The sequence below is a fragment of the Dipodomys spectabilis genome, unplaced genomic scaffold (genome assembly GCF_019054845.1).
Source record: "Dipodomys spectabilis isolate Male_0828 unplaced genomic scaffold, ASM1905484v1 ptg000365l, whole genome shotgun sequence".
NCBI classification, from domain to species: domain Eukaryota; kingdom Metazoa; phylum Chordata; class Mammalia; order Rodentia; family Heteromyidae; genus Dipodomys; species Dipodomys spectabilis.
The window spans coordinates 8,982,171-9,008,703 of record NW_024871042.1 but is presented as its reverse complement, the minus strand read 5'-3'; the positions used below and the strand labels follow the sequence as shown (position 1 = coordinate 9,008,703).

Sequence of the window (26,533 nt, the reverse complement as noted above, 5' to 3'; positions counted from 1 at the left end):
TGAGAGGGTAACCTTCTTAGAAACGTTACCAAGTGTCCATTGTAACCTTCGCTTAAAGATCTAGTAAGCAATCTGATCGTGTAAAGGGAAAACTTTTCTAGACTGCTTTCCTCTTAACCACAAGCCTTTCAGAAAAGACTTAATTTTCAGTTTTTGGGGTTTTTTTTGGCGCTCCAAGAGCATGAAAGCACTACTCCTCCTCTACCACTACAACTACTATTGTCATTTAATAAACAGTGCCACCCTTTCTCCGGACAAAATCGCGCCCCAGGACCGCCCATGTACAGTGACTGGTGATTGCTGTGGCCTCACCTCGGAAATAAAGAGAAATGGAGCCGTAACGCATTGAGGTTGGCCAAGGTTCAGCCACTAGCATTCTGGACCCCAGAGACAGGGTTCCCTCGCGCTCGCTGTGCTCGTGGGGACGCTGCTCAGACACCTCAGAGCCCGCAGGGGCACCGCCGCCGGTTCAAACGCGCCCGCAGGAGTCCCGGCACCCCGGAGTAGGCCGGCCGGGGCAGTGGCCGGAAGAGGCGGGGCCGGACCCACGGATTGGCCGGTGGATTCACGTCATTTTCGCGCGCCGCGGACGGGGCGGGGCAGTCCCGGAGTCTGAGCCCGCGCAGTTGAGTGCGGCCAGTGTGGTGGGTGCTGGGGCCGCACTATGAGCGAGGCAGACGGGCTGAGGCATCGCCGGCCGCTGCGGCCGCAGGTGGTCACGGACGATGGCCAGGCTCCAGAGGTCAAGGACGGCAGGTAGGCGGGCCCAGCAGCCCCCGGCGCTGGGGTCGGGGCCGCGGAGGCGGGGGCGACTCTCCGTAGGAAAAGCAACTGCAGTGACAGCATCGCGACGCCCGAGGTTGTTGCAGAGCTGGCTTTAAAAAAATATTTTAAATCATCTTTTAAATAGTTTCACAAAGGCATTGGCATTTTACAAAGCGGCAGATGAGAACACGCAGTGCACCTTGATCAATGTCACCCCTGTCAAGATTCTCACCGTCCCTCCCAGTCCGCCCCGCTCCAAGAATTGAATGTACATCCTACAAAATTAAGAAAACGGAGGGAAAGGGCCGGTGTGTTTGTTTTTCTTCCCTATGCGACACTGGCTTTACAGAGAAAAAAAACAAACCAGGCCTTACCCAGCAGAGGCACCTGTCAGGTGCTTCAGACTACAGGTACACCCTGCAGGACTCCCAGTCCGCGGTGTTTCCACCAATTCTGGTGGGGGAGGAGAAGTGGGGAAGAGGGGGCTCCTTTTCTGCCTCTCATTCCCACTCTAGCTCCCAGAGCTGTTGCGTCTTTGCCTTTTCTTGGCTCCCTTCACCCCTCTGCTCTGTCCTTGTTGGCTTACCCGATACTCTATCCGGAATATTGCGTCTTTCATGTCCCTGTTCATACTCTCCTGAAGGGAGGTCCACAAAGATGCTAGAGGTTCCTTCTTAAGCTACAAAGAAGAGCTGCCTGTCACACTTGCTCGTCGGCACCTGCCACGTTCCCACGGCGTGCCGTCCTCACCCAGAAGCTACACTGGAGGTTATTTATTCATTATTTGTTATTAATTATGGCAAATACTGGTCAAGCGCCCAACAAGTGAGCTCTATCCCCAGCCCTTTATGGGGACTGCGTCTCACTGTGGACTTGTGAGTAATCGAACTTTGAGACTCTCCAGTACTGGGATCACAAGCGTCCACTGCTACTCGGTCTTGTAGGTAGTTTTTATGAAAGTTCAGCTTTACAGGTTTTCTTATAAGGTCGGAGAAGCAAATGCCGGATAGTTGATGCCGGATAAATCTCAAGCTTCTGGCCATTGCCGCCTTTCTCAGTCCTCATAAGTTAAATATGCTGTGTTTTTGTTAGCCAAATACTGAAGCCTTGATCTAGAATTAGAGTTTAAGCTACTTAAAAATTAAGGTACTTTCTGGTTTCATCTCTTGAGTTTTAATAGTTTTCAATTTCTAAGGTCCCATAGAGCAACCCCCAGATTAGGAATTGATTAATATATAAATTGATAGAAATATTAGAAATACATATCGGTCACTGACAGTATGCCAAAGGGTATGGTGCATACTATATGGAAAGCATTTTTTGCTCACTATGTTCACTGATGACAGCACATTTGAATGAGAAGCCATAGCAGAAAGGAATGTTTGAGTTCTAGAAAGGCAATTTGGAGAGATTTTTCTGTATAATTATGTCTTTGATCCTGTGGAAAAATCCGGAAGATGCAGCCATATATCCTGACTGGGTGACCAGCCATCTTGGGATACTTTAGGTTTACATTTCCAAACACTTTTCTTGGGTAAGCTGGGACAAATTAGTAACCCTGATTACTATGGATATTATGACTTAATTATTTGCTGATGCTTGATGCCTGTATTAGAACCAACATGAAAGGTCTGGCCATGCTTTACTACAGAAACTGTGAAGACAAGGCATTTTCATATGAAGAATGAGAGCGTGGCTGAGGTGTGCTCAGGTGCTAAATGGGGTACCTGGGGAAGACAGAACCTGAGGGCACTTGTTAGATGGGTCTCAGCACTCTGACAGTGGCTGTGACACTCCTGGCCTCTGGGAAGAAGGGAGAACTTAATTAAATTGTTTTTATTTTTCAAGTTATCTGTGAAGATTTTTAATGACAAGATAAAGTGGTTATCCCAAACTCATCTTTGCCACCTGATTTTTTTCTGGAATGCCCTTTCCATTTGTGTTTATTTACCTACATATTGTCTTGAATTTCTCACGCAAGAGCATTTATTTTATATATATATATATATATATATATATATATATATATATATATATATATATAATCTTTCCCTATTGCTACCTCATCTGTGTTTCTGTAATGGCTCCTTTCAAAGTGAATTCTTATTACCACTTATCTTTTAGAACAGTGTAGATGCTTTTCCTATTTTTTTTTGTCAGTCATGGGGCTTGAACTCTGGGCCTGAATGCTTTCCCTCAGCTCTTCAGCTCAAGGCTAGCACTCTACCACTTGAGCCACTGTGCCACTTCTGGTTTTCTGAGTGGGGTTTATTGTAGATAAGAGTATCTTGGACTTTCCTGCCTGGGCTGGCTTTGAACCACGATCCTCAGATCTCAGCTTCCTGAGTAGCTAGGAATATAAGCATGAGCCACCGGTACCTGGCGCTTTTCCTATATTTTGTAAGCAATTCTTCTGTATTTTTTGAATTTTAATGCCTTTTGTGGTATTCCTAGTTGTTTGTAGAATTATCTTGATTACCTTCAGAAGGTCTGCAAAAGCCAGGAAAGTCTTGGATATGGTGGGTGAAGTAATAGAGAAGGAAGTAGAAACCTAATATTGTTAGAATACATTTTAGATGTACTAATGGAATAAAGGAAGCCTGGGAATATAAAATTATCAAGATAGGAGAAGGAAAATGGATTTTAGTAGTGGAAAGGACATATGATAGATCTGCTTGACTCAGTACAAAAGGCAGCATTTTCTCTGTTTCAATGACGAAGTCATTAAGGCCTATGTGACTAGGTGCTTTATATAAAGTTAGAGGTATAGAGTTAAAAGAAAAATGGCAAGGAAATGAATAAGGATAGAACTGGCATATGGACAGTGGTTGAGAAACATTTTAAGAACTAGCTTTGGAAATAAGATTTTTCTGCCAAACATCTTAAATTTCTGTATTTGAGCTATAATGGACATTTTGATTGTTAAATCCTTTTATTCAGCATGGGACATAGATCAGTAAGCACTCTTAACATACCAGTGCAAGCTTATTATTACTATTTGACATCAACTTTTTTATTAATAAGTTTTTTTATTGTGAAAATACCATACAGAGAGGTTACAATTACAAGAGCAAGGTAATGAGAACATTTCTTATCAAGCATTGTTGCCTCCTCCTTTGTTTCCTCTTACCATCCCTGCCCTCCCATCCACCTCCCCCTTCCTCCGCCAAATGCCTCCATCAGAAAGAATGATATTGCCCCATTTGTTAGGAAATGGAAAGACTTGGAAAAAATTATATTGAGTGAAGTAAGCCAGGCCCAAAGAAACTTAGGTCCCAAGGCTTCCCTTATTTGCAATAACTAGTAGATGACATCAACTTTTTTTAAAGTGCTTTTTCTTTAGTGAAAGAATAATGGTACATTGGGAAACAATTTCTTCTCTTTTGGAACACAGTTCTATGTAGGAAGAAACTAGTTAATAGCTAAAGATAACTGTTGAGGAGTGAAGAGTTCATGAATTAAGAATTTATCAGCTGCTTTTTCATGATTGTGAAGTTTAGGTTGAGTTTTTGTTAGGATGATTTCCCTTTTTCTATTTTATGACAGAAGAGTAAAGGAGGCACTATGGAAATGACAGGCATGAGCAATAGACACATGAAGAAATGTTCAACATCCCTAGCCATAAAAGAAATGCAAATCAAAACAACATTGAGATATCACCTCACTCCAGTTAGAATGGCAAAAATCAAGAACTCTAACAACAACAGATGCTGGAGGGGATGTGGACAGAAAGGAACCTTACTTCATTGTTGGTGGGAATGTAAACTTGTTCAACCACTTTGGAAAGCAGTATGGAGGTTCCTCAAAAGACTCCACATAGAGCTCCCGTATGACCCAGCAGTCCCACTTTTGGGCATTTACCCTAATGTTTACAAACAAGACCACACTAAAGCTACCAGCACAACTATGTTTATTGCAGCATTATTTACCATAGCTAAGATATGGAACCAACCCAGATGCCCCTCAGTAGATGAATGGATCAAGAAAATGTGGTATATATACACAATGGAATTCTATGCCTCCATCAGAAAGAATGACATTGCCCCATTTGTTAGGAAATGGAAAAACTTGGAAAAAATTATATTAAGTGAAGTAAGCCAGGCCCAAAGAAACGTAGGTCCCATGGTTTCCCTTATTTGTAATAACTAGTATATGTATGAGTCAAGCAGAAAAGGTCAGATAATGTGATGTCAGGAAAATGAACCCTTAGATGTGTATTTTAATGTTTTTTTCTTTCATGCATGTGTTTCTAACACATTTATAAGATTATCTCTTTGTTGCTTTGTATGTCCCTCCCCCACAGTATAACCCCTGCTTTCACTATATTTGATGTCAGTATAACTTGTGGAGGAGATGGGGAAAAACCAGTTGTTCAAGGATACAGGTGGACCTGTTGCAACAATGAGAAGTACAAGTTGTCATGTCCAAAACGAGCTTTACAACGTTGGCGTGGAGGGGGGGGGCGGGGGGGGGGGAAGAAGAAGGATTGGGATTAGGGGGGGAGGGGGGAGGCTGGGAAGGGATGTGAAGGGTAAACAAAGGAGGAGGCTGCAATGCTTGGTAAGAAATGTACGCATTATCCTGCCCATGTAACTGTAACTCCTCTGTACAGTATGTTCACAAATAAAATTAAATTAAATTTAAAAAAAAAAAAAAAAAAAAAGAAATGACAGGCATGAGAAGTCAGGATTCTGGAGCTTTTAACTTAGTTCTGCCTAAGTGTGTATATCTTCAAATACCCCTTTAAACTTATTTCTCTGGTTTAATTAAAAAGTGAACTCATGTTTTTTCAAGGGAAAAATGATGATTTCAGGAGGTCTAGTTTAAAGGACATGTAAAGAATGAACAAACTCAAGTTTCAGTCACTTAAAAAGATGGGACTTGATGTTGTTTGACTTTCTTCTGTTCCAGGGATCACATTGATACCCAAGGTTGCTGGAGTATCAAACCCTGTGGTTTGGGGCTAACAGAGTTTCTACAAAAATCAGTTGATTTTTGAACTTTTGGAGTCTATTCAGGAAAACTTCAATTTATGATTCAAAACCCAAGGGCCCTTAAAGGCCTTGAATTAGAGATTTGGCTGGTGCAATCACAGAGGATTTTGAGAACTGTGGCTGTCAAAACATATTGCACCACCATGATTGTGTTTTTTCCCTCAGAGATTAGGAAATTTGAGGCTGCACATATCCTCAAGGGGAGACCAGAGATCTGGGCAAACAAGTTGATATTTCAAACTGCACCTGGAAAGGAAGTTGCCAGCACTGGTCAGGAATATGTGGTGCTTTGTTAATGCAAATGGGTAAGGATAAAGATAGTTTCCTTTATTTAAGCTAAATAATGTGGCTGTGCAGTTAGAGATAGACATGGAGAATCAGAGGATTTATAGTTGACTGAGTTTTTAGAACCCAGCTGTGAAGAGAGCCACCCAAAAATTCAGTGAACCTTGGATAAAAATAAATGCTATGTCCAGGGCTAGGGTACAAGGGCTTGTCTTTTTTTTTTTTTTTTTTGTCGGTCGTGGGGCTTGAACTCTGGGCCTGGGTACTGTCCCTGTGCTCTTCAGCTCAAGGTGAGCGCTCTACCACTTGAGCCATAGCACCACTTCCAGTTTTCTGAGTGGTTTATTGGAGATAGGAGTCTCACGGACTTTCCTGCCTGGGCTGGCTTTGAACCATGATCCTCAGATCTCAGCCTCCTGAGTAGCTAGGATTACAGGCGTGAGCCACTGGCGCCCGGCTAGAGGGGCTTGTCTTATTCATGTAACAAGCTTGCTGTGTTTCAAGTGCTCAGTAACCACACAGGTCTAGCATCTGCTCTGTTTTCATTGTCTACGAAGTTCTGAATTGAATAATGCTGCTCAAGGAATTTTGTTTTAAGATACTATTTGAACCTTCCAGTAGACGCTGGGTGCTGCTCAAGAGGGTAAGTGTTGATGGACACACCCCGAGGAGGGAGTTGAATAAAATTAGTGTCAGCCAACTGCACATCAAGGACAAATGATGGAAAAAGAAACTCTTAGGCCTACACTGAACTTTCCAATCCAAAAAATCCAGGTCTTGCTTAAAAGCTGCCAACGGGCTAGGCAGCCTCTGAATCCTTCTCTAGCTTGTTGTCTGATGTAACTATAACAGGTGTAACTGCTAGACCCCAACAAGGATTGGTGATGTGTAGGACACAGGTTGTTCCTGGGCTTTGGCCACTTTTTTGTCTATAAGCACTGCTACTATCAGTCCTGCATGAACCTTTTCCTTTGGACCTAATTTAACCCTTTCCTTATATGTGAAGGGCAATCATTACTCATCTGTTGCTCAAGTTTCATAAGCTCTGAATCAGATTATCCAATTAAGACTTTTTATTTTTGTTTTGCTGGTATTGGAATTTGAACTCAGGACTGTGTGTTCTTGCTTACCTTTTTTGCTCAAGACTGGTCCTTTATCAGTTGAAGTCTCATGGACTTTCTTGTCCTGGCTTGCTTTGAACTGCAACTCTCAGCTTCCTGACTAACTAGGATTATAGGTATGAGCCACTGGCACCTGGCCAAAGTAAGATTTTTCGGATGTGGAATGCAGTAGTTGGTAATGTAGTTTAGTGGTAAAACATGCATTGCATGGATAAGGCCGAGTTCTATCCCCAGCACATCCTTGCTCCAAAAAAAATGCAATATGCTGTGTGGTAAAGGAGATTTCATATGAGTATGAGGCAAGAATTATGTTTTGTTAGGCATTTTACCTGGCCTGGGCCAGGAGACTGATTCTGAAGCCTATATGAGCAAAGAGAAGGAAGTTAGGGACAGAATTTGGAAGATTATTGGAAGGAAAATGACACACATTAGCAAAGGAGAAACATTAAAGGGAAAAAGTAGTTCCTCTATGTCTGTCCTGCTCTGGAGGGGTTAGCAGCTAGAGCCCAGGTCACACCTTCAACACTTTACTTAGGAACCTCTTCACCTAAGTGTCCAGTTTCATAATGGTTTCATAATTGAAAGTTTGGCTTTCAAGCAGGTCATGACTCAGCCTCATTTTCTGCCACTATATAATAATGATCTGCTTCCTACATTTCTTCTGCTTTTTTCCTTTTCTTCTCTATGTTGCCAATAACATGTTACTTGACATCTTTGTAAATCCTTACCAGAGCACCTTTTACATCTAAATATCTTTCTGTGAACCGTTGGTTATGATGAGTTAAGCATGTTTTAAAATGACGTTTTTTTTTTTTTGTGGTACTGGGGACTGAATGAAGACCTTATGCTTTCTAGACAATATGTGTCTCTTCTACCTTGCTCCTCATTTCTTCCTGAGACTTCTGTAGCAGAATTTAACATTTGTATTTCTATTAGCAATCTTTTCAAGGGAACAGATTTTTTTTCCTCTCCTGTTCCTCAAAATTCTCCCATCCTTCACTGGTAGCCTGATTCCAAAGCTACTTCCACATTTTAGAGTATTTCTTGCAGGGACATTTTACTAGCAGGTCCCAGAAATTAGTTTATTCAAAATCTATATTCATAGTGGCTTAGGTTTATAATCTCAGCTTTGAGAGCTGAGGCAGGGAGGTACACAAGTTTGAGGCTAGCCTGGGCTACACAGCAAGACCCTATCGAAAAAAGAAAAGAAAACTATATGATACAACAAATTCTCACATACTTTGTAGCATGAACAGTACAAATTTATTATCTTTCAGTTGCGTAGGTCACAAGTCCTGGACAGGGCTGGCTGTGCTTAAGTCAAGATGTCAGCAGGGCTTGGCTCCTTCCTGGGAGCTCCAGGGAAGAATCCATTTCCTGACCACTCAGGGTACTGGCTGAACACCAAGGCTCTTCAGTTGCGCCATCCGAAGTGTCTACAAAGGGGCATTGTATGAAAGCCACTCCTAGCTCACTTCCTTTGTTTTTATTCTCCTTGTCATTCCTTTCTACCTACTGTAGTAGGGATGGCAGAGTCACTTCCATTTTCTGCTTTACTCATGTATTAAAGTCACATATGTTTAAAACTGGGCAGGACGTTGAGGCTTCTCTCCACCTACCCCTTTTTACAATAGGAACCTGTGGGAGCATTTGGAGTGAAGAAATTGGCCTGAAGTTGCTTGGCTGGTTGTTGGGAAAATCAGGAGTGGTACATTTCTCTACATTTCTATACTATACCTGAAGCAGACTTAAATAGATGAAGACTGACTTGTAAGGAATCAAAACACCACCCTTAATTAATGTCTATTTCATTTAAGGGTAAATCTTGATTTTTTAAAAAAAAGTCAATATTTTAATTTTTTTTGATAACAAAACTAGTTCTAGCTAGGTGTGGTGGCTCACCTTTGTAATCCCAGCAGTCAGGAGGCTGAGCAGGAGAATTGAGAGTTCAAGGTAAGCATGGGCTCTATAGCAAGACCCTGTCTCAAAAAAACCCCGGAAAAATAAAAGTCAAGAAGAAAAGCAAAATATACATAAGAAGCTTGTGATTTTATTTTCTTTAAATATTTATTTACTCTTAATGACAAGTGTTTAATAAATTAAAATATAATTTATGTAAATAGATGATCCTATGAGGTTTATACAGTAGCAGAGGCTCAATGTTCTCATTTGTTTGCCAGATGAGAAATAATATATGCAAAGATTGATGAAGACACATTATAGTCACTACAAGTCATTTGTTTGAAAACTTTACCCAAGATTCCTGACAGCTTTCAGGTCTTCTCAAGGCTTTCAGAATTATGATTTGGAGTTTTAATTTTGTAGAATCTATATGACGGCCTATGAGTATCTGTCAGATACTCAGAGATGGGAGTTTGTTTTAATTCCTAGAAGTGACACCTGTAAAGTGATTCATGAATTGGAGGCTCAGGGAATTGTTGTTTGGTTTTCTTTTGCTTCATGAAAAATATTTTCCTTTATGCCTGTCTCTCCCCCTACCTCCCCTTGTCCCCCACCCCGCCTCTTCCTCTCTCTTGAGGTGCTAAAGGATGGAATCTAGGACCTCTCTCATACTAGGAAAGCATTAAATCACGGAGCACTGCTCCCTCCCCCCCCCCCCCGCCCCCCACTCCTCTTTTATCCATGAAAATCTTAGGACACATAGCACTGAGTGTCATTGCTTTGAATCCATGCAGCAAGGACTCAGGATCTTCTCTGTATGTGAGTGTGCATCCCTACCATCCTTAGAACTCTTTTCTCCTGTTCCATTTTGGGTTTATGAGTTTGTTGAATTTGTCTTCTAAAACTATGCCAGATGATTCAAGATCTGGAAAAATATCTGATAAGAGTATCTCATGCCACTGTACGTTTTAAAAACCAAAATAGAAAACAAACGAATCAAAGTCATGTTTGTCAATCTTGGCAAACAATGCTGAAGCAAAGCCACAAGGGTTGAGTGTCCCTGCTTTAGGGAAAGGTCTTTTAGGCCAGCTGCTCCTGTTGCTATGAATCTCTACTGATTGCCTTTGTGTATTTTATTTCTGGCAGCTCCTTTAGTGGCAGAGTTTTCCGAATGACCTTCTTGATGCTGGCTGTATCTCTCACTGTTCCCCTCCTTGGAGCCATGATGCTTCTAGAATCTCCCATAGATCCCCAGCCTCTCAGGTAAGCTGCCTCTCAGTCTCCTTGGGAGGGATTGCTTGATGAAATATATTAATTAGGCTGATATCATTTTTAGGAAAGAAAACCTGGGGAAAAGGTAAGTTATGAAAATAGAGATATGTTATTTCTTGAATAAAAATTCATGCTGACTTAGATATTACTTAGAGTATATGCATGGAATTATTCCTGTCATTCTTTCAAAACTGTACAAATCAAGTACAAAAATCAAGAGAGAGTTGAAACGGTAAAAGCACACACAAATGAAGTTAAAGCTACTTTGTCTAAGTTTGGTAAGAAACTAATTTTTAAGAAAACTCATTATTATTGTTCTGGTTTGGCCAAGTTACCTTTTACTGGTGGAGATCTATGAGGAATGTAGTCCATTGTAACTTGTAGATATGTGTCATGTTTGTGATTGTGGTAGTACAGAACAAAGCTGTTATTGGTGTGATGATGTGGAGGTTGTGTTGCTTGCAAGGGGTTGTATAGTTTGGTTCAGAAAGTTCCCAGTTCCCTTTGAAAATGTTGATGGGATGAGGTTGTCTGAAGTTCATCTTAAATGAATTTGTCCATGTAAGACTTTAAAAACTTCAGACTAATACCATGTCTAATCATAAAGAAAATCTGTGGCTGGTGTTGCCTTCAAGGCTACAGAGCAGCCCAAAGCCTGTCCCACAAAGCTGCCTTCCTTTTCTGTTGTGGAAGATGAGAGGAATGTCCTAGACCTGGTCTGTGACATCTGGTTGAGATGTTAGCAGGATGTCAGGGCTGTTGGTAGCTGTGGTTGGCATGCATATAACAAAGCTGACATTACTGCAGAGATACGCACCTGTGGAGAAGTGAGGCAGCATGAGATCACAATCTGGGTTGTGCAAAGCTTTCTCTGAGCACTCCCCAGACCTGGCTTTCTGGGGTTCCAGGCCACTCTTCCTACTACAGGAGGTGATGGTGTAAAGTACGCTGCTTTTCCTCTTCTCTTGCAATGCTCCTGTGGGTCCTGCTTGGATTTAATTTTTATGTGCTTCTAGTAACTCTTTTTAAAAAGTTAACTAATTAAGTTTTTGAGACAAGGTCTTGGTATGTAGTCCAAGCTGGCCTTGAACTCTTGATTCTCCCGCCTCAGCCTTCTGAGTTTGGAATAATATGCATGTGCCTCCATGCCCATATTCTGTTAGCTCTTGACATCCCTGATTATCCCTAAAGGTTGTCCTCTATTCTTTAGTGAATTGGGTTTTGAGTTTTAATTTCACCCAAGTAGCAAGAGCTCTCAACTACTACTATAAATACTCTTCCTGTTGGACTTTAAAATCGTAGCAGGTCCCAGATGCTCTCAGGGAGTAGGTAACTGCTGAAGTCTTGGTATTAGCTATATTTATACGGTATATTCATATTTATTTTGTGTGGTGGCCTTCTCTGATACTTTTGTGCTGCTTTTTTTTCCTTTTATATTTCTGGCAACTACTGGAATGTGCTGTTTATCAAACAATGGGGAGTTATGCAGTTACTAGGCCCTCAATAAACCTTTTCACTTACATTTTTATATACAAATTCCTATAATTGCATTATTTTACAGCTTCAAAGAGCCCCCTTTTTTGCTTGGTGCTCTGCAACCAAATACGAAGTTGCGACAGGCGGAAAGGCTATTTGAAAATCAACTCATTGGGCCAGAGTCTATAGCAAATATTGGGGGTAAGTAACCCCCAATTATGGAATGTGACTTAGGTGCTTTCCAGACCCAGATCACTCATGGGATGCATTCTGTGGGAGCAGCTTCAGTGGCAGGCTGCTGCCAAGTGGGGGAGCCCTGGACATGCTTCTCAGCTGCAGACATCCAAGGGGAATAAGTGGCTCCTTCTGCCTGTCTCACAGTCCAGGTTGTGTGCCATTTCCATGTGGGGAAATTTTTAGTTTTTCCTTTTTTAATACTAGGGCTTGAGTCCAGGGCCCCATCTGCGTCCCCAATCCTTTTGTTTTTAAGGCAGTTTCATGACTACTTTGCCTTGGCTGGCTTCAAATTTGTGATCTGCTATCTTCACCTCCTGAGTAGCTGGGAATACAGGTATATGCTACCATGCCTGGCTTGGAGTTCATTTCCACAGAACGATATTTTTGTGCTCAAACTGTTTTAAAGAGTCTAAAGACACAATGCAAACATTGATGTTTAATTCATACATAATAGACTAATGTTTCTTTGCTCAGTTTAGGTTTCATTCTGAAGTGAAGATGAGTGGGTCTCAGTATTATGCCCATGCTTGAGAACTAAAATTAGGTCTGACTCCAATGCTATCATGTCTGGCAGCCTGGAAGTAGGCATTTTCTGTCTGTTAAGATGAGAATTAAACTTAGTATTGAAAAGACACAGTTAAAAGATGAGAAAACCTTAGTTGGAATAAGGATTTCTGAGCAGCTTTTATGACATGCCTCTCTAGTCACTCTGAAGTCCAGTGTGGTACCTGGGCAGTGACTGGGGACATATGTGTCTAACGTACTTCTATTTCTCAGCTGATCAGCTGTGTTTGAGCAAGTTCTCTTGCCCAGCTCTTGCTGTATTTTGACCCCATACCCAAAGACAGGTTTATTTCTGCAGTTATTGCTTTGTAGATGATGAAGTCAATTTGTTTCAAGAATCGTTAAGTGTGATAGAACTTTGTATTCATTTTTATAGACACTGACATTTGTTAATTTCATAAATTCTGATGAAAAGTCAAATATTGCAATTTAAAATTAGGACTTACAGAAGTTCAAGTGCAAGCCAGGTGGTCTTCCTTACCTCTCAAGGACAGGGCTTATCTTACCTTTCCCCTTTCTCCATGTGAGACACTGGCTATCTACCAGGTGAGGGTTGGTTAGGCCCAGTAAGGACTTCTCTAGTTATATCTCTGTGGATGTAAACTGCAGAGAGGCCTCCAGGGACTGGCTGCTGCAATCTCATTTGGAAGTTGTCCTGGGGACAGCTGGCAAGTGTTGACAGCCTTGGGAGAATGCTGGAGGAGTGGACCCACCAATTAGCATACTTTTTTTTTAAATCAGTTGTGGGGCTTGAGCTCTGGGCGTGGGTGCTGTCCCTGAGCTCTTCAGCGTAAGGCAAGTGTTACACCACTTGAGCCATAGCGCCATTTCCAGTTTTCTGGTGATTAATTGGAGATGAGTGTCATGGACTTTCCTGCTGGGGCTGGCCTTGAGTCAAGATCTTCAGATAGCCTCCTGAGTAGCTAGGATTATAGGCATGAGCCACCGGTGCCCGGCTTTTGTTTTGTTTTTAAGTAGAGCATTTTTTTTTGGGGGGGGTCCAGTTGTGGGGCCTGAACTCTGGGCCTGGGCGCTGTCCCTCAGCTCTTCAGCTCAAGGCTAGCACTCTACCACTTGAGCCACAACGCCGCTTCCGGCTTTTTTTCTTTTTGCTTATGTGGTGCTGAGGAATCGAACCCAAGGCCTCATGCATGCAAGGCAAGCGTTCCACCACTGAGCCACCTTCCCAGCCCAAAGTAGAGAATTTTTAAGAGCAGTTTTAGGTTCCCACAAAAATTGGGCAGATATACAGAGATTTCCCAAAAATAATTAAAAAAATTTTTTTATCATGAGCTGGGATGTATTTTGGGTTTTGTCACATGCCTTTTCTGCACATATACCCTTCTCAATGGTTATCATCTCCCATGAGGGATACCTTATTTTCCCCAGTTGCTGAACCTATTTGAACACATTTTAACCTATTTTACACATTAAACTATTTTAACACCTGAAGTCTGTGGATTACATTAGGGCTTGCTCTCGATGGTGTATAACTACTCTTGGCAGTGTTTATTCTGTGGATTTAGATAAATGTGAAATATCAGTATTCACCATTGTAGTATCGTACAGGATATTTTTACCTCCCTTAAAATCCTCTGTTCTCCTTCCTCCTTTAACCCTTAGCAACAACTGATCTTTTTATTGTGGCCATAATTTTGTCCTTTCCACAATGTTATCTTTTCATGTTGATTTCTTTCACTTAGTAATATGCATTAAAGATTACTTCTTGTCTTTCTGTGGTTTTTATAGCTCATTTCTTTTGTTAACACTGAATGCTACCATATTGACTGCATATTCCATAATTTATTCATCTGTTTACCTACTGAGAAACATTTACTTGTTATAAGTTTGGCAGTTATGAATAGGATTTGCTATAACTGTTGGTACATAGATTTTTATGTGAATATATGCTAGCTCACTGTGTAAATGCCATGGAGAATGAAGGATGATTGTAAGGTAAGAAGAGTTTAGCTTTACAAAGAAGGAGGAGGGGGAGGAGAAGACCATGATGAAGAAGAAGAAAGTTTCAGACTATCTTTCAAAGTAACTGTATTATTTGGCAATCATGTTAGCTATGAATGAGAATTCCTCACAGTCTTGTCTCTTGTCACCATTTGTTCTTGTCAGTATTTTAGGTTTTGGATCTCCTCATAGGTATATAATATCTTATAGTTGTTTTAGTTTCTCTCCTGACATGATGATTAGCACCTTTCATACATTTATTTGCCATTTTTGATCTTTAGTGAGATGTCTGTCTATGTTCTTGGCCCATTTTGGTAATTGAACTGTTCACTTTCTAATTGTAGACTTTTAAGTGTTCTTTATATATTTGTTTGACAGTCATTTAGACATGTCTTTTGCAAATATTTTTTCTCATGCTCATGGTAGTGTTTTTCACAAAGCTGAAGTTTTAATGAAGTCCAGCTGGTTAATTATTTCTTCATGGTTCATGCCTTTGGTGTTGTATCTACAAAGTCATCATCTTACCCAAGGCTACCTAGATTTTCTCCTGTTACCTTCTAGTTTTGCATTTTATATTTAGATTCTTGATCAATGTGGAGTTAATTTTTGTCAAAGGTATAAAATATATGTCTTTACTTTTTGTATGTACCATTTGTGAGAAACTTTGCATTTTCTCCACTGTGTTGCTTTACTCTTGGGTCAAGGACTAGTTGGCCATTTATATGGGTCTGTTTCTGAGCTCTTTGTTGTGTTCTTTTGACCTTTCTGTGTGTCTGTCCTTTAGCTAGGAAGACATTTTCTGGATTACTGTAGCTTTATATTGAGTCATGAAGTTGGGAGTTGTAAGTCCTCTGAATTCATTCTTTTTTTGTTTTTGTGCTGGTCCTGAGGCCTGAATTTAGGGTCTGGGCTGTGTCCCTGAGCTTTTTTGCTCAAGGCTAGCACTGTACTACTTGAGCCATAGTTCCACTTCTGGTGTTTTGGTGATTAATTGGAGATAAGAGTCTCATGGACTTTCTTACCTGGGCTGGCTTGGAACCACAATCTTCTGACCTCAGCCTCCTGTGTTGCTAGGATTACTGATGTAAGCCACAAGCACTTGGCTTGAATTTATTCTTTTGCGTCATTTTCTTCCCCATGTAAACTTTAGGATAACTTTGTTGGTATATACACAATGACTTGCTTGAATATTGATTGAAATTGCATTGAATTTATAGACTAATTTGGGAAGGAGTGCCATCTTGGCAATATGTAGCCTTCCTGTCCAAAAACATGGAGTTTCTTCCTAAGGATTTAGTTCTTTGATTTCTTTAATCAGAGCTTTGTAGTTTTCCTCATAAAGAACTTGCGCTTATTTTGTTTTATTTATGACTAAGTATATCATTTTTTTGGAGTGCTAATATAAACAGTATTATGTTTTTGCTTCAGGTGTCCTTGTTCATTGCTGGTATATTGGAATGTAATTAACTTCTGTCTATTAACCTTGTTTTCTGTAATATTGCTATAATTGTATATTAATTTCAGGAGTATATTTTGTTGATTTATTGGATTTTCTACATCAACATGTTATCTATGAGCAAAAACAGTTATTTTTCTTCCTTCCAATGTCTGTGCCTTTTACTTCCTTTTTTTTTTTGGTCTTGCATTAGCTGGAATTTCCAGGAGAATGTTAAAAGGAACTATTGAGAGGGATAGCCTTACCTTGTTCCTAATCTTAGCAGGGAAGCTTTGCCTTTCTCAAAGATAATGCTAGCTCTGAGGTTTCTGAAGATGTTCTCCGTCAGGTTGAAAGTTCTCAATTATTCCTAGCTTGCTGAGAGGTTTAGCATGCTGGATGTAGCATTTTGTTAGATACCTTTCTGTATCTATTGATAGGCTCATGTAGTTTTTCATTTTTAGTCTATTACTGTGATAGATTACATTAATTGACTTGTGAACGTTGAACCAACCTGCATACCCAAGATAAATCCTACTGGTTGTGATGTATAGTTCTGTTTGTACTTGTTGGATTTGATTTACTAATATTTTGTTGAGGGTTTTTGCATTTTCATGAGAGATCCTGGTTTGTAGTTTTCTTATTATGTGTTTGTTTAGTTTTATTATTAAGATAATGATATATTGAGTTAGGAAATATTCTTTCTGCTTCTGTCTTTTAAGAGGAATTTTAAAGAATTGGATATAATTTCTTAAGTGTTTGCTAGAATCAACCCGTGAACCCACCTGAGCCTGCTTTTGTCTTGCAGAATTTGATTCAATTTCTTCAGTACGTACAGGGGTATTCAGGGGTATTCATCTTTTTCTCATTGTATAGTTTTGGCAGATTGTGGCTTTCAAGGAATCATTACGTCTAATCTACTTTGTAGACATAGCACTGCAAAATAGTTCTTTTATTCCTTTTGTATTTTGGGATGTTTAATGATAGTACTTCTTCTGTTTCTGATGTTAATAATTTGTATTCCCGCTTCCCCCACCCCTGCATTTTTCTTAGCTTGCCTAAACATTTGTTAGTTTTGTTCGTATTTTCAAGAACAGGTTTGGGTTTCATTAATTTCTTAATCTTTCTTGATATGCTGTTTTTAATTTCATTGGTATCTTTTTTCCTGTGCTAGGCAAACACTACCATTGAGCCACAGTTCTAGCTCCAAAATATATCATTTTATGATTTCATTTATTCAGTTATATTTCTTCTTTTATTTTTTTGCCGTGATTGCCCTAAAGTTTGCAATGCACATTTAAAAACTGATGGAAATTTGGATATTGTCCTTGCTTCTAGGCTATGCTAATCTTAATATGTCTCAGTTTAATTTTAGTAAATGTGCTGCTAAAGTGAACACTTAATCCAAAGTGAACACTTTAACTTTATCCTGGAGGATTCTTATCACTTTTTCCCTTTAGTAGGAGATAATGGGAGTCAGCAGTGAGGTGAATGGAAACTCGTGTCTTAGCATTGTCAGCCTGAGCATCCGAGGACTGGAGAACAGCCCTAAGATTTTTATTGATGGCTTGTTTCTGCTGCACCCTTGTGCCCAAGTCAGGTTTGATCCACATGCTAGTTCCCTGGGCCCCACACTTTTGTCACTTCTAAGTTTCAAGGATTTAAAAAAATTCCTAGATATCACTTTTCCTTCATCCTCAGAACTGCTATTTTCTCTCTGGAGATGAAAAATAACCAGGCTACCTGCTTTGTAGAAGAAGGTGATATGTGTGGTCACAGCTCTTTCAGCTAACCTCTTACTAATCTTTTTCCTTTTGCTTTTTAAACAGATGTGATGTTTACTGGTACAGCAGATGGCCGGGTTGTGAAACTTGAAAATGGGGAAATTGAGGTCATCGCCCGCTTTGGTTCAGGACCATGCAGTAAGTTGGCAACAAACCAATTTGAAGGTGCTTTGTTCTGGAACTGCTTTACCCTTGAAGTCAGTTTCACTCTTAGAGATGAAGAATCCCTTACAGCAGACAGAGTATGTTGTGGTGTTTCCCCAAGCTCTACCTTTGTTAGGTGGCCACCGGACCTCACAATAACTTGCCCTTCTGCAATCCTAGTTTCCCATCTGGGCAGCAACCATGGCATCTGCTTGGCATAATACCCCTTCAGCATTCCACTTGGGTTCTCAGTTACTTGTTGGGTAACTTCAGGGGTTAATAGGTGTTCTTAGAGTGCTGCTGTAAGAAAGCAGGTGGTTTAACAAAATGTTATTCCTACATCAGGAATTTCATTGTCATTCAGAGTTCAAATACCTGTCAGGTGTGATTGTACACTCTTGTATTCCTAGCACTTGGGAGACGATTGCAAGTTCAAGGCCAGCATGGACTACCTTATGAGACTCTGTCTCAAAAAAACACTGAACCCCACCCCCACAACAAAATAAAACCCCAAAGCCCAAAAGAGCAACAACAAAATTCAAATATCCTTAAATTATTCGGATTTCAGAAACCATAGAGTAGAAGAATCTCACTATTTAAAAATTTGTACTCCTAGCCAGAGACCAGTGATTCATGCCTGGGAATCCTAGTTACTTAGGAGCCTGAGATCTGAGGATCACATTTCATAGCCAGCCCAGGCAGAAAAGTTTGTGAGACTCTTATCTCTAATTCACTACCAAAAAGCTGAAAGTGGAGTAGTGGCTCAAGTGGTAGCGTACTAGCTTTGATCAGATAAGCTCAGGGTCAGTGCCAGTCTCTTGAGTTCAAGCCCCAGAACTGGCACACCCCTCCCCCCATAAAAAATACTCTACAGATGTCTTATTTGTTGTGATATGTATTTTTAAGTTAATTTTTTTTGTACTGCTAGGCATTGAATCTAAGGCCCTGTGCATGCCAGGCAACCACTGTATTATAGAGCCACATTCCAAGTCTTAATTATGTTTTTTTTGTTTGTTTGTTTTGATTTTGGCGCCAACACTGGGTTTTGAGCTCAGGACTTGGGCACTGTCCCTGAGCTTTTTTATTCAAAGCTAACACTCTACCACTTGAGTCACAGCTCTACTTGTCTTTTTGGTGCTTAATTGGAGGTGAGAATCTCATGGACTTTTCCTGCTCCAACTGGCTTCGAAACACAATCCTCAGATCTTAATCTCCTGAGTAACTAGGATTTCTAGCCATAAACCACTGGCACCCACTTGAATTATCATTATTAATAGCTGGAATATTTTTATAAAAATTATGCATTTTCATTGTGAAATGGAAGCAACACAAACATACAAAAAGCTAAGTATAATCACCTTGGAGAGTTGTTAGATATAATTGACATCTTAGTGAAAAACTTCAGCATTTTCTGTTTATGGAAATCCACACAGTTTTATGTGACGGAATCATATTTTTTATTTGGCCCTTTAACCTGCCCTTTTCCCACAACAGCATCCTACAGAAAGCTCCTGAAACAGGCCCCATAATGAGCACCTTTCATTCATGGACACCTACAATACTACTTAGCAGGGTTATTGTGAATGGGCACTCAGCTGTTTTCGTGAGTGCCTCATTGAGCACCCTCAGTGAGTACTCTGTAATAGCAACTGCAATCAGAACCATTCAGTCCCCTACACTGGGAACTTTGCAGTGAGCCCTTAGAGAGGCAGACTCAGTTCTAATGTCATGGTCTTTTTCGCTCTGTATGGCGATGGATGAAAATCTTGGGCACTGAGGAAGGCACAGATGGAATCTTGGAGCCACCTCTAATTCCTGTTGTTTGTCTTCCTAGAAACCCGAGATGATGAACCTGCTTGTGGGAGACCCTTGGGCATCCGGGCAGGGCCCAATGGAACTCTTTTTGTGGCTGATGCATATAAGGGACTTTTTGAAGTAAATCCCAGGAAACGTATGTGACAATAACTTGCTTTATCTGATGATTTCAGACCTTCTATGTTTAAAGGACCTGCTGTATGTACATATATGCATAAGTAGATTTAATAGCATTTATTAAATACAGTTTTCTAGATGGTAATTTTTTTAGTTACGGAATAGTACTGAAAGCAATGCCTACAAATACCAGTATTAGCCACCAGAGAGCTCCCTACCTGTGAATGCATTTGGCCCTCACTTCCTTTGCATTTGTATTTTACCAATTAAGTCTTGATAGGGCTTGTTTCAAGGATGTTAAACCTCCTCTTTTATGTCTTTCTACATCTTTCTGTTTGTTTTTTCTTTGTCTCTTTGTTTTGCCATCCTCTTTGCCTTTGTTTTCTCTTTCTTCATCTTCTCCTCCCTTTTTCTCCTTTAACTAGTCATGATGTCACCTTGACCCGTGTTAAAGTATTTGCTGTCTACTTTTTTTTTGTTTGTTTTTTGTTTTTTTGGGTCCGGTCGTGGGGCTTGAACTCTGGGCCTGGGCACTGTCCCTCAGCTCTTCAGCTCACGTCGAGCGCTCTACCACTTGAGCCACAGCGCCACTTCCGGCTTTTTTCTTTTTTCTTATGTGGTGCTGAGGAATCGAACCCAGGGCCTCATGCATGCAAGGCAAGCGCTCTACCACTGAGCCACCTTCCCAGCCCTCCACTTTTTTTTTGTGACCAAGACTGTGACTTGAACTCAGTACCTGATGCTTTCACTCATTGGCTCTACCAACTGAGCCATACCTCCAACCCCACACTTGATTCATGCCCTGGAGGAGTTTATCTATTGGGGCCTGACTGTAGCGTTGCAGACTTGACTTTACTGTCTGCAGAGTGTTTTTAGGCCTCTCTGTGTCTAGTTCCTTCATGGGTAAGATTTGGATAGTAGTAGGACCTGCCTCATGGAGTTGCTGTGAAGATCTCAATGAGGTTATGTGTAGAGAGAGCTTAGCACTCAGTAAATGTTCTTTCTACTGCTTTATTTTGTGTTGCCCCAGTGAAGCCAAGTGTTCCTTGTCTTTACAGATGGGATTCTACCTTTGATAAAGTTAGTTTTTAAAAATGTTTTGAAATTATTGAGAGAGACCTTTCTAGTATGAAAACATATCTTTTTCTGTTTTCTAACTTCAGGTGAAGTAAAGCTGCTGCTGTCCTCTGAGACACCCATTGAGGGAAAGAAAATGTCCTTTGTGAATGATCTTACCATCACCCGCGATGGGAAGAAGATTTATTTCACAGATTCTAGCAGCAAGTGGCAAAGACGGGATTACCTGCTTTTGATTATGGAGGGCAGCGATGATGGGCGGCAAGTGTTCATTACAGGTCTTCCTCTCTGTTAGTTGGCAGCCCAGCAGGTGACTGCAATAGAGCTTGTTGCTTTGAGGAGCTCTGTGAGTGTTTCTTCAGCTTCTAGGATAGGATTTTAGTTGTTTCTGGAGTTGGGAGATAGAACAGAATGTTCTCGCTTCCTATTTGAGGAAATAACACAGAGCAGCCCATCCACAAGGGTAGGAGAGCCTCGTAGGGCAGGTCTGGGCTACAGGTAGTTTCACCTGAAGATTGGTGTGTCTGCTATCCTTGGTGCTGACCTCATTCCCATATTGGTGACAAAACTGCGCAGAGGGTTTTCTTTTTTTTTTTTTTTTGCCAGTTGTGGGGCCTGAACTCTGGGCCTGGGGACTGTCCCTCAGCTCTTCAGCTCAAGGTTAGCACTCTACCACTTGAGCTACAATGCCACTTCTGGCTTTTTTTTCCTGCTTATGTGGTGCTGAGGAATCGAACCCAGGGCCTCATGCATGCAAGGCAAGCGCTCTACCACTGAGCCACCTTCCCAGCCCCAGCAGAGGGTTTCTAGAAGAGGAATGTGACTGGAGAGAGAATCCCACTGGCCGTTTTGAGACAAGTGAAAACAGAGGCTCCCTAGGCCTAGTCATCTACCCATACCTGGATGTATGGAAATGGGGAGAAAGCTTCAAGTTCACAGATAGGCCACGGACTCTTCCCTGTGTGACCCTCTATTCTGGTCTTCCATAGCCTGCTGGAGTATGATACAGAGACCAAGGAAGTGAAAGTTTTGTTGGACGAGTTGCGGTTCCCTAATGGGGTCCAGCTTTCTCCTGAGGAAGACTTTGTCCTGGTGGCAGAGTTGACCATGGCCAGAATACGAAGGTATGTGTGGTATTAGCTGAGCCATCAGTTGTTTGCCAGAACTTGCCATGGGCTGAGATGGGACAGAAACATGCTGAGAGAAGTATGAGATGCAACAAAATGCCTTTCCTGTGTGCAATAATGACAGAGAAGTTTAAGGATGTGTTTTCTACCTGAGTTCTCAGTCCTCTTGAGATCTGCAGTCTGGGAGAGCATGCTGATTTAATGCTAGCTAGACAACCTGGGTTCTGTGTCCCTGCCAGTTGGGTCCTGGAAGCACACAGCTGCTTTTCTTTTCTCTGGTCAAGCTGAGCCCAGGACCCTCAAACGTGTCTTCTCAACAGCTGTGCTTGTGTTCACAATAGACATACTTACAGTAGTAGTTGTTTTTATATATATATATATATATTATACACACACTAATTTTGTATTTGGATAAAAATTTCCCCTTAAATGCAGGGGCTGCTGCTTACTGCCTGCTTGGGTAAATTTTTCAGAGTCTATGTGTCTGGCCTGATGAAGGGAGGGGCTGATATGTTCGTGGAGAACTTGCCTGGATTTCCTGACAACATCAGACCCAGCAGCTCTGGAGGGTACTGGGTTGCCATGTCTGCCATTCGTGCAAACCCTGGCTTTTCCATGTTGGATTTCTTATCTGAGAAACCTGGCATTAAAAGAATGATTTTTAAGGTAACTACAAAAACATCTTAACTGCCCTAAAAGTTCAAATTCTACTTACATTATTTGGTACTACTTATATTTGGTATGTATCTTGACTACTTCTAAACATTGTGAAACTTAAATACTTAGTCTTAAACCTAATATCTATGAAATATATATCTATATGTTACATATACTATAATTAAGGTATTGTGACATATATTATCTATATTATTGTAATATGTATCTATATTACATATAGATATATAACATATATTTGTTTTTTTAATTTCCTTTTTGTTCTGGTTTTCCTGTTTAAGGTATTTTTTGTTACCTTATCCTTGTGACTTCTGGAGCCTACTTCTTGCCTATCAGCCTAATTCCTCCCATGGCTTACTCTGTCATGAATGTTTAGACCTCAAATAGGCTCTGCCCTCCTTTCTAACTGAGACTTTGCACTTCATCCAGTCCCCTTCATAGGGAAAATAGTCATCAAATGCATTTTCTTCTCTTTCCTGTGACCAAGTGGATAAATGCTTCTACCTTTACCTTCCTCTTTCCCTGCCTCCTTCCTTCCTTCCTTCCTTCCCTTCTCTTTTTCTTCTGCTTCCTGTGACCACATGGAAAAATCTTCCATCCCTCCCCCTTCTCTTCCTCTCATTCTTCTTTGTTTTCTTACAGGATTTCATTATGTAGCCCAGGCTGGCATCAAAATATCAATCCTCCTACTTCGACCAGTGGAGTGCTGGGTTACAGGCCACCAAAACTAGGCTTGTATTTTTTATCTATTTAATCAATTCCATCAAGTTTAATCAGTCTATAGCCATAGTCCCCTTGTCACATGGCTCTTGTTAGGCTCTAGGAGTCCATGCTCAGCCCACCCTTCTTTCTTAACCATGTGTTGATAGCCTGCCTTTTCCCTTAGGAGCACTGATAGCCTATACTAACCTGTCCCCAGGGAACACCTCACCCAGTGTAGCTCTTAACAGCCTGTGCCTGGCCACCCCACCCCATTGTAAGCACATTTCTTTATTTCCTGGTTTGGGGCACTATGATCCTCCTGTCCTTGGCATACACCTGTCCTGCTCAGACACACCAGCAGCTTCCTGACTCTTTTGTTCAGGTTGCAGCACAGAGATAACTGCAGCTGCTGCATAGAGAGCAGCATGTAGCGTAGCTCCACTGGGTGTGGGAATCTAGTATAGAGCCATTCCAATGGCCAGGGAGAGGTGGCTGCAGAGCCCAGGGTTAAAGAAACATACCCATGGCAGATTACAAGGCTTTAAGGGGCAAGGGCTTGTAGGGAGTGGAGGGCCAAGTGACCAAGAATGAGGGATGGGTTCCTGGCCTTAGCAGCTCAATTGAAGGCACTGTCTCCTGAGCTGGGGAGTCTGTCCAAGCAAAGGTTCTTCTATGAGATATGGATAGAGGTAGGTCCCAGCCAGGGAGGGAAGCACACTGATGGTTAGAAACAGAGGTTGAGAAGCATCTGAAAAAGAGAGGTGAGATCTTTTAGAAGTTTATAGAAGAGAGGAGAGAAAAAGACATATGACAGAGAAATGGACGGCGGAGTCTCATGGGTAGCTGGAAGTTTTGCAGATTCTTTGAGCTGTAATGCAACTTTAATACCATTGCTTTCAAACCTTCCAGAGCTCAGTCAACTTGTATGTGTCTGTGAACATTTTCAGTGACTAGAAACATTACTCATTTGACATTTGGAGTCAAATACCTATATTAATTTATAATCTGCCTATTAATTTCCACTCATTGGTCTTATGTGGTAGAGCATTTTGTCTAAATTACCTATCTGGTGTCCTTCCATACTGCCAATAATCATATATCTTTTCACCTGGTTACTCTGTTGACAGTTTTCTACCAGCTTCACAATTCCAAGTATAAGCCTCTCTATATAACTGTGTCCAAGGGTCCAGAAGTCCCTGCCAAGGTTTCCGTGCAGGATGGGCGCCAGGATCACCTGGCTGAGCTCTGAGAAAAGTGGCAGAATTGGCTTATTTTAGAGGCCATGTCATGTGGCCTTGTCTGTGGACTTGCTGACTTAACCCTCCCAGAGACTTTATTTTGAGCTTGAATAGGTCTTAAAACTCACATCATTTGCATCTTGCAGATCTGAAATACTTTAAGCCTAATTAGAGGACTTGTTCATTCTTGTTAGGCTAGGTTGGTTTTGACCGTAGTGATCTGATGGCTTAAGACTATCCTTAGCCTTGGCTTCAGAGAGGTGACCTCCTGGGATATGATTTGCATTTCTCTTGGTTCAGCTCTGTCTTCAGAGGTGTGCTCTTGTGGCTGTCCTCTTTCTGGCTTGACCTCCTTGATCTGCATTGGGCTGGGGGGAAGGGCATGGCTTTAACCAGACCATTCCAAAGGGAGAAGGTTGTTTGATCTATCTGCTGCCAGCATTCTTCTGGTCAGAAGGTAAGCTCTTCTTCATTGTGCTTCCCTTCTAGCTGTTCAGTCAGGAGACGGTGGTGAAGGCTGTGCCACGGTATAGCCTCGTCCTAGAACTCAGTGACAGTGGTGCCTTCCGGAGAAGCCTTCATGATCCCGACGGGCTGGTAGCCCCCTACATCAGTGAGGTGCATGAGCACAATGGGTACCTGTACCTGGGGTCCTTCAGGTCCCCCTTCATCTGCAGACTCAGCCTCCAGTCAGTTTAGCCAGCCCGGCAGCTCTCCTTGCCACATGTGCTAGATGTTGCTGCCTTTGGCCACCATACCTGGTCTAGGAAGAACTGTAGATCCAGCTCTGTTCTATGTATCTGTTGGCCCTAAGGGTTGTGGTAGAAATAGCTGCAACCCCCAAGATGTGCAGGCCCAGAGTGGCACCCCTCATCTGGGTTTGATTTTACCTTTTGAGGGAACATATTCTGTCACGGGGAGGACAAATTTATGTAAAGCCACTTTCTCTTAAAAATGAAGCTCTCTAAGTACAGTAATCTGTAGGACTTGTGAAACTTTATGCACTTTTAGCAGGGCTCAGGGTTTGATGGATAGAGCAGGAGGTGAGCTGCCCAGGGATCTTATTCTTGCTACTGACTCTGTTCTGCTGCTGGCCTAGGTGTCTTTATTCTTAAATAAGATTATTATTTTTTTAGGGGGGTTGGCATGGAAGGATGGGGAGCCTAGCATAAGATGGTAACTATTCAAGCTGAGACAGACTTGTGTTCTCAGGGTTGTGTGGCATGCTGGCCTTTGGTTCCTGGGTGTTCTGCCACACTGGAGGGACAGCCCTGTACCCTCCACAGGTGCCCACATGCTGTGGCCCAGCCTTCCTTCATGCCAAAGGTTCCCAAGGCTCCTGAATAAATGTCTAGCAAAAGAGCAAAAATTTCAATGGAGGGTTCTTTCTGTGAATACTGTCCCCATTATACAGGAGTGTGTTTAGGATGTCATTTCTATACCTTTGTTCTTCATCTGTAGCCCCATGGATGTGAGTAGTGCACGTGTTGATGTTGTGTTTGTGCTAGTGTTAATAAAGCCCTGCCAAGTTGCTGAATTATTTTTGATGAGTATGTCTACACACTGATCTTAATTTTGATAATAGGTAATATTAAACTCATTTTTCTGCTGATTAACCTTTTTGGTGGTGTGGCCTGTTTTATTTAGCATTGTCAATATGAGGATTATCTTGATGAATGAAGGTGGTGTTTTAGGGCTACGCATCTCATCTGGTTTGCTAAGAATGAAAGCTACTGGGCCTCTTAGTTCCCAGTTGTCCTCAGCCATCTGCAGATGTCACTGATTTGTCTTGGATGAAGTTGTTAGCAGATGTCTCACCTGTTCGCCAGCCTACCCCATGG

General features: G+C 41.5%; 1 protein-coding gene across 2 annotated transcripts; it reads left to right on the top strand.

The window, feature by feature from the left end:
- Positions 1 to 602: 602 nt before the first annotated feature.
- Positions 603 to 26,308, top strand: LOC122096075 (adipocyte plasma membrane associated protein). 2 transcript variants are annotated; one of them, XM_042666480.1, is made up of 9 exons: positions 603 to 756; positions 10,214 to 10,330; positions 11,901 to 12,016; positions 17,843 to 17,935; positions 19,776 to 19,892; positions 21,037 to 21,211; positions 21,940 to 22,074; positions 22,551 to 22,743; positions 25,182 to 26,308. In XM_042666480.1, the coding sequence occupies exons 1-9, from the start codon at positions 665 to 667 to the stop codon at positions 25,389 to 25,391; spliced, it is 1,248 nt and encodes a 415-aa protein (XP_042522414.1). In that variant the 5' UTR covers positions 603 to 664; the 3' UTR covers positions 25,392 to 26,308. The 2 variants fall into 2 exon arrangements, with proteins under 2 accessions (XP_042522414.1, XP_042522415.1); XM_042666481.1 differs by lacking the exon at positions 603 to 756 and adding an exon at positions 5,969 to 6,064.
- Positions 26,309 to 26,533: the final 225 nt, after the last annotated feature.